The sequence below is a fragment of the Prunus avium genome, chromosome 5 (assembly GCF_965620075.1).
Source record: "Prunus avium chromosome 5, drPruAviu1.hap1.1, whole genome shotgun sequence".
Lineage (NCBI taxonomy): Eukaryota > Viridiplantae > Streptophyta > Magnoliopsida > Rosales > Rosaceae > Prunus > Prunus avium.
In genome coordinates, this window is record NC_142288.1 from 18,163,591 (window position 1) to 18,171,722 (window position 8,132).

Here is an 8,132-nt window from a genome sequence, read left to right on the forward strand (position 1 = left end):
ACCATAAGTGATTCTGGCCCTTCCAGAATCACTTCCAAACAAGCCATTGATAAGCGTGGTTGAATTATGAGTAGATTTTTGGAAAGATGATATTTCAATAAAGATCTAAAAAGTAAACGGTTTGGATCACAAGATAATTGTGGTGTGGGACAAGAACAGTATTGTATGGTGATGCAGGTTAAATGTTGAATTGTCCTTACCCGTTTTCCAATTCTAATTCTATAGTTATTTTTGTTACCCCGAACTTTCTAGTGTAAGACCACAGAAAGGGTCTTCTGTATCAGGTTATCTGTCACAACTAAATGCATCTATAGACAACTTCAAAATTACTAGCTAATCCATTAATGTACAAAGTTCAGAGGCTATGGAAGATTGTCATTCGCGTTCCAGTACACAAATCTGTCTTGATAAATAGTACAAATTGACATCCTAACGATATATGTGACTACAGTGGATTTCTATTCACATCTTTGTACAGCAAATATCGTGACCGGCTTTTACCCAGTGCAGCATACCTGTAGAAGTTGCAAATTGCATTACAAATCTATTTGCTTTGGTTACATTACAATGTGGAAATAGAAAGAAAAAAGTTCCTTGTAAATTAAATGGAAATCAATAATTATGCATTTCTTTCCTCACTCACCATTGAGGCACAAACGGTGCCATCCAAATGACATCACCTGCTTGAACAGGGTACCTATTTACAGAATAGTCATCAAAATATGCAACGAGAATAGACTTTGTTAAAGTAGTGGTAAACGTAAAGCTTAGAACTGCGGGTAGAATGCTGTCATAAGTTGAAAACTGATAAGAAAAACCAAACAAGCAATTCATTTGATTGCCAGACACTCTAGAAGAGGAAGACATGGCTCCCCAGAAATTTTATGATTGGTAAGGGGTACAAAACTCATATGCCGTCATCTTGTTTTCAGGGACTGATTTCATGCACAAGAAGTAGAATCTATGGTTGATATTATAGGCAACTATTTTCGATGGACTGTTTACAAAGAGTGATCCACCTGGAGAGTTGACGGGTATGATTTTTAGTGATGTGTCATGTGAGGAGTATATTCTTTCATTTATTCAGCAATTTTCACTTTCTTAGTTTCGTTGATAATTCCATTTGCATTTGCAAGCATGGTAACAAACTCTAATGCACATCTAGCATATGAAATGATAAATATTATAACCATACCTCATAAAATTGCCGAGCAAGTAATGAAAGTAAAATCTCATGCAGTATCAACAGTGAACGGAACGCTTACCAGCTATCACCTAAGCGATAAATACCCTGTCCCTCCAGAAGCAGCAAACCATGCTGATTGTAATGGACCTCCTGCAATGTTTGACAGGAAAGCCTTTTCAAGCTGGAGACCCAAATAAATATTACAAGTACAACAAATTTCAACAAGTTTTAAATAAAGCTTTTCACAAACTAAAAAGTGATTCACAAGTCAATTGAATATTTCTTTTCAAAAACTTCAGGGCTTCCTCACTCAGTGATTGTAGGTTCAATCATTAGTGGGCAATTGTTGATTCCAGTGCTTCTCTCGATTGGTTGAGGCAAGCAACAAAATAGATATCATGCTTGTTAGCTAAACATTCCAAAAGTAATGGGTGGTAGAAATATGTCATCGCAAAGAACTCTTTGGATATTGAGGATAGCCTTAACAGATAATTTCAAGTCAGTTACTCAACAATAGTTTTTAAGAGAAAGAAGTATTAATTTTTTTTAAAGAAAAAATAAAGAAAGCCAGCACCAGAAAAGGCAAAATTAGTATGGCGTTAAGCTTTAGTAACTTTTATGTTTCTTTACAGGAGTGACCAAACAAAAGTCAAGAGCATCAGCATACCTCAACTAAAACTAATTCCAATCCAAAAGAAACAAAATTTAAAGCCCAAAATAAAGTTTTTGAATGTGAATCATGGAACACAAAACAATAAACTTAATCAGCAAGGAAGAGACTAATACCTTCACATTAAGATATTCCCCAGGCTGGAAATCCATAATCTGCAGGCAAGGTCCCAAAAATGCTGAAAACTATTAGAGAGGGTGGCGAGCATTAATACAAAGATTGGACACAGATAAGTAAATGATGACTTACATGGATATTGAAGTCATAGGGTATAGATGTTGGAATAAGCTTCCTTAATTGAAAGACCTAATAATGGGTAAAAAAATAAGTGAAACACAAGGCTATGAAGGCTTAAATATATCATCATCACCAAACCCAACTAAAGTTAAACAATAAGAATGTATATATTAAATGTCAGTGTGTATCAACAAGGTACAGTTACGCATTACTTAATTCTCAAAAACATAAATAATCTAATTCGCAAGAAGAAGAAAATTATATCTGGTGGAGAGATTTCCTCACTAATATGTTTCAAGGATTGAATTCTAGACATCCACAACATAATTCCATAGGTGGTTCTTTCTGAATTTATTTTAAATTGCAATGATATAAACAATCAAAACAACCCTACATAAAAATCCAGTACTTACCTCCCCTGGAGTTTCCAGGAGTGGCTGCTGGTCTGTTGAACCTACAATCTGGTCAGTAGGTTGGTTTTCCAGAGAAGCATGCCTATACGGAAGCATCAAAGAGCACTTTAGCCACTTGAAGACTACTATAATGGTTAATTGGAAAGTGAGGAAATGGTAATGAGATGAGTAAAATCGCGACCTCCTAAGAAAAACATTATTGGTTTCAGTAGTGTTTCATTATCAAGAAAACTGTCTAGGATAGATGAAGTTTTTCACTCCATTTGAATTTTTGAAATAGCATTAGTGCCATGTAAGGGTGATTTTGCGTGTACTATATGTTCATCAAGTAATCATAATGCATGGGGAGACAAACCTTCTTTCAAATACCACAAGAGTGGCAGATCCATCACACTTGAGGGAATGATCAAAATTAGGAGGCAGATAAGCATATGAATCCACCTGTGTTTCATATATGAACGAAATCAGACTTCTTTTCACCTTTAATGAAAATTCACCAGAGCACCACCACCTCACAGATAATTAGATATGTCGTTATTCTACCACAAAGGAAAAATACTTGGAACATCATTACGAAAAGCACTAGAAACAAAGCAGCATTCTGTCAGATATCTAGAGTCCTTGGTTGGTGCAATAGATGCATACTTGCAGCATTCATATTGTCTATAAAAACAATGTAATACATTCCTACTAGTACTAGTAATTGGTGTTGCAGAAATTGATAAATAATGACACACTTTTATGTTCTCTTTCACGCAATTCAATAATATATCAGACTTCTAGCTGCTTTCATTGTACTTATACATCCCAATGCCAAAAATCAATTAATTAAGTGTAGAAATTAAGTGGTGTTAAGATGTTCATATATCAAGTTGGGATCAATTTCTATAAAGCTTCTCTCCTCTATCCTCTCTTTTCTCCCCTCTCATTTTCCATTCTGTTCATTCTCTCTTTCATACCCTTTAACCTTTCTCTTCATGCTTGTTGCTACCAATCAGTGTCCAAAGTTTTCTTTTTCACATGGATCCTCACTTCTCTGATCTCTTAAAAAGAATGTTATCAGACAACCCCTAGTGGGTGAGTTAAACAGAATGTACACAGGATACTTGAAACACAACATATTATAAAAGCACATTAAGAAATAGGATAGTTGCGAAATGGATAATATGTGTAACTTAAAAAAGTGACAATAAATACGATTATGTGCAAAAATGGGTGACCCAAACATGATTTATATTTGAAAAGAAAAATAAAGGACAAATGTACTAAATTAATAATGAGTCATACAAATTTAATATCCACCAAAACTAGCAATCTCATGATGAAAATATATCGAGCTTTCTTACCGTTAATTTGTGGCTAATACCAGAGACATTAGTGAGAGTGACAGCACCCTGAACCACAAATATGAACCTAGCTAGTAGGAAATAATAAGAGAGTAATAAAGTTATGAAGTAAATCCTGAAATCTTATACTTAACTATCCTATAGCAAAAATAAAAAATGAGAAAAAGAAGATGCCCACACCTTTCAGCATCATATGGAGGGAGTCCAGATAGTGAGTTTTCTGCACATTGGAGAAAATAAACGTCAATTAACAAATTCCAATTCCATGTAGTAACATGAATGTCACAACCATAGCACAGTGCATCCAACCTTGCATCTTCGCAAGGTACATTACAAAGTGTGATCCCATAGCCGGTGTTATCAAATAGGCTCCCAATGTCATGGTCCTGTAACAGTGAAGAAGAACCATTCTAACAATATATCATAACGAAGAGCAATCTGTATTACTGCAGCAGTGAAGAGGAACTTTTATCATAATGCAGAGTAGAAAGTACCACTCAGGTAAAGGACTAAAGACGTGACTTTCCGGTGTTATTAAAGCATGGTCTCGTTTGTAAACACTACGAGTAAATCCTGGCAAGTCTGAGAAGAAAGAACCCAAATAAACCTCAGCTAATATTTAAATGTCCCTTAGCTGCATTTTGGTTGTAAATAATATTAAGAAACAAAATAGAAAACGTAGCACAGAATGAAGTTTAACAAGTCTCATTTTTAGCTCCCTCTGATTGCTACTTAAACCAAACATGCAATTACACAGTCTCAAAGCATCCCATGAACTATTTCTTACTTTCAACATTTTTTTTATAAGCAAAATTTTGGCCAAAATTGGACTATTTTTTCTTTTCCTTTCTCTCCGCAGCAACCAAACACATGTTATGGGATTAAAGATAAACCAACCCAGCTCCATGCTTCTGATTACTCTACAAACTAATAATCACCATTCACCAACAAAAACCACCTTCACATATAATTGCAAGCAAAATACAGATTTCTATATACTGACCTTGAAGATGAGAAGGAGAAAGTGTGGGATTGGTGACCTTCCAATACAAATGCATTGAGTTCGAACCCGAGTCAACGATTGAAGGAGCAGAGCAAAATTCCTCTTCAGCCATTGCCATTTTGAGCAAGCCTGAAAAAGGTTGAAGATTGAGAAGCTCCATCACTAGTTTGAGAATTTAATCATCCGTTTAATGGGTTATATGATCAAATAATGGAAACCCAAGTAAGAAAAATAGTTGTACTAGGCCTATGTTCATACGCCAGACACTATGATCAAAACAACTTATTTCAATTCTCTTCTCATTTTTCTACATTTTCCCGGTAACCAAACAGAACGGAGCAGATAAAAAAGAGATGTTGGGTTGGGTGGGTACTTAGAGTGGTGAAAATGATGGCAAGAGCGTGATTCATTGTGAGTCTGCGACTAGGAGGAAGTGAGGGAGATCTGGAAAACCGAGTTATGCTTGTTTGTTAAGTGTTCCTCCGTGAGTATGAGAAGTTGGGACTTTTGGCTGTACCAAATTTTGGACTTTGGGAAGAGAACGAAGGCTGCTGACAAAGCATCCATTTGTGGCCGTCTTGGATCGTTGGTGAATTGGTGACTAGGATATTGGGTAAGAACAAAGGGTCCCAGACGTTTTGCAACATTTGTATTGTGGATGGAGTTTTTTTTTTTTTCTTAAAATTTTTTAAAATAAATTTATTTTTTATAGGATACTTTTACTTTACTACCTTTTTTTTTTGTCATTTGTTAGGGAGGGGAATGAATATATTGGATTGCCTCAAGATTGTATCCTACGTGAATCAAATCCGGGTGCACTTGCGGGGAGGGGAGAGTTTGACCTACTTTTCCACTGTGGTGCCACCCCATGTGCAATTTTACTTTATTACCTTGAAGTTTCCCAACTTACTTTGCAACATGAACTTTTTTTTGTCTCACTTTCGTATATGACATTTAATTTTCTATCACTTTCATACTTCTCGTTCGTTTTTCTGATAACAAGTCTGTTAACTGCTGATGTGCATGTGGGTCCACAAATAATATAAAAAAATTATAAATTTTTTTTTTCGAAATAACCAAACAAAAATTTTCAAAAATTAGGAAAAAAAACTCTCATTCTTTACTCGCTCCTCTTCCCCCGCCCTAGCAGCCCTTAACCCCACCCTAAGCTAACCCATCCTCACCCACACCCCCAATCGCCTCTCCCTAAGCTTTTGCCAAAATATCGACTCACCCATCCTCGCCATTTGAACCACCCTAAATCTAATGAGAAGACCCCATCTTACTTACAGCTATTTTTTTTTTTTTTAAACAAAATGATTTGCCTAAGTTCCAAACCCCTTTTAAGAGATAGGGCAATCGTCACTCATCAGCTTCCTCCTCGTCGCCTAGAAAGAGGGGATCCTGCTCCTGATCTAGTGATGACAGTGATGCTTGGAGGGTTAGGGAATTTTTTTTTTGTTGCTGTTGGTGTTGTTGTTGAGGAATGTGTACCACCATTACTTGGAGTTTAAATACAAGCCTTTTGTTTTGGCTGATGAAGTAAATGAAGCTGTTAGGAATTATTGTCCAGATTTTATGGATTTTCTTTATGTTCGTGTGTCGTAGATTCAGAAAACGGCTCAACAAAATGAAGAAAAAACACCTTCTTTCATATTTATTGCGTCATAGATTTGTGCTCGTTGTTTTTTTTTTTAATCTTAAAAATGGAGTTGATATGAAATAGGCCAAGAGATCAAATCGTGCAAGCGTGCCACCATTAGTGCGAGAAATAGCCTAATAGAAATATGAATATATTAATAATATGTGCCTCGGATAAACAAATTTCTAATCAAACCACTGTGCTATGAGAGGGGAACTAGTTTAGATTGGTTATTTTCTATGCCTCAATCCAAATGAGGACTTTATTATTTTCCTAGTATAAGAATAAAATCAATGGAAAGCAAAATAAAGCAACAAAAGGTGCCAAAACAGCGGGATTTGGTCGGAATTACGACTATGACCACTTGAGATTGCCTCAGATCGTGTGGAAACTAGTCAAAACTCCTGGAAAGTTCAACTTCTCGTCGGAGAGCTTGGTGATCGCCTGTTAGAACTCAAAAATTAAGCCAAAAGATGGCAAGAACTTGAGCAAGAGATGAGAACAATTACAACTGAAATGTCACGTCAATTGGAAATAGAAACTGGCAGAGCTATAAGACTGATGTGGGAAGCATATTGTATATGTTGCGCTTTTGGGAGAGTTGATGGCTTTCTTCTTCTCTTGATCCTCTTTATATGGTGAATGATCCATTGGCAAGATTACTTGATGGGCAAGACTACTTGATATGCAAGACCTCTAATTGCATAATAATTCCTTTTTCTAGCTCATGAATATCATTGACAAATCATATCAAATCACCATTAGTTGGGAAGACGATAATTACCACCTAATATTTATTTGGTTTCAAATTAAACCAATATTAGCCATATCTTGGCCATATTAGGATTATCTCATAAAACCGAGATAATATCTTCAAGAATATCTTGAGTTTTCCTATATTTGGCATAGATCACGTATTTTGGGCACAAACAAGAAGAAGCTACACGAACATGAGGAGGATGTTGTGTCTATCGCTTCAGAGGAGGATATTGTGTCTATTGCTTCGGAGGAGGATGTTGTGCATATTGCTTTGGAGAAGGATGTTGTGACAGGACCCGACCCAAATTCCACTTTGGAATCCGAGCCGGACCTTGTGCGTGTCCAACACCTGGCAAGTGCCAAACACAATTGACTTGATTGCCCTTATAGTCGAATTTTAAATAAAACTAGGGCTTTGACTTCTACCGAAAATTCAGCAGAGTCTTCCCTGCATTTAGACCAATCCTAACATTACACTTGTCAGACAAGCACAAGAAAACAAACACCAACTGCCAGCATGCAAATAATTACATTCTAACAGTTGAATATGCTTCAAGGGCAATATCAGAGCTCTATACAGAAGATTACAAGTATAATTTAATTATACAAAACCCTACGTTGGTACAAAGAAATGGCGAAAGGTGGGCTCGACCCGGTGGTGGCGAACTGAAGCACATCTACTGCCTGGGGGCGCAAAACATTAAAAGGGTGAGTGGACCAAAAACAAAGTTTAGAAAATAGAATATGAACATACTAACCCCTCTGTAAAAACTGTAATAAAACTAAATCATTTCTTATATATATACTCGTACTGGAATCAATGCATTCATATTTATATCTATAAATATAGAGTCAATCACACCCTTGATTAAAACA

At 36.1% G+C, this 8,132-nt stretch overlaps 1 protein-coding gene across 1 annotated transcript; it reads right to left on the reverse strand.

Annotated features, from left to right (window-relative positions):
- Window positions 1-309: 309 nt before the first annotated feature.
- On the reverse strand, window positions 310-5,401 carry UGLYAH (ureidoglycine aminohydrolase). The gene is made up of 13 exons (XM_021957926.2): window positions 5,229-5,401; window positions 4,856-4,984; window positions 4,347-4,434; window positions 4,162-4,238; window positions 4,033-4,072; window positions 3,853-3,919; window positions 2,862-2,947; window positions 2,507-2,588; window positions 2,106-2,162; window positions 1,973-2,011; window positions 1,266-1,336; window positions 644-697; window positions 310-515 (listed from the first exon to the last, which is right to left on the reverse strand). The coding sequence occupies exons 1-13, from the start codon at window positions 5,263-5,265 to the stop codon at window positions 446-448; spliced, it is 897 nt and encodes a 298-aa protein (XP_021813618.1). The 5' UTR covers window positions 5,266-5,401; the 3' UTR covers window positions 310-445.
- Window positions 5,402-8,132: the final 2,731 nt, after the last annotated feature.

What these genes read in the sequence shown, in the direction of transcription:
- UGLYAH (XM_021957926.2), bottom strand. Translation starts at nt 5,265, where the DNA reads ATGAATCACGCTCTTGCCATCATTTTCACCACTCTAA. An exon ending in GTACCTTGCGAAGATGCAAG is followed by an intron (nt 4,073 to 4,161) that starts GTTGGATGCACT and finishes TCCAATGTGCAG; the next exon opens with AAAACTCACTATCTGGACTC. An exon ending in CCTATGACTTCAATATCCAT is followed by an intron (nt 2,012 to 2,105) that starts GTAAGTCATCAT and finishes CCTTGCCTGCAG; the next exon opens with ATTATGGATTTCCAGCCTGG.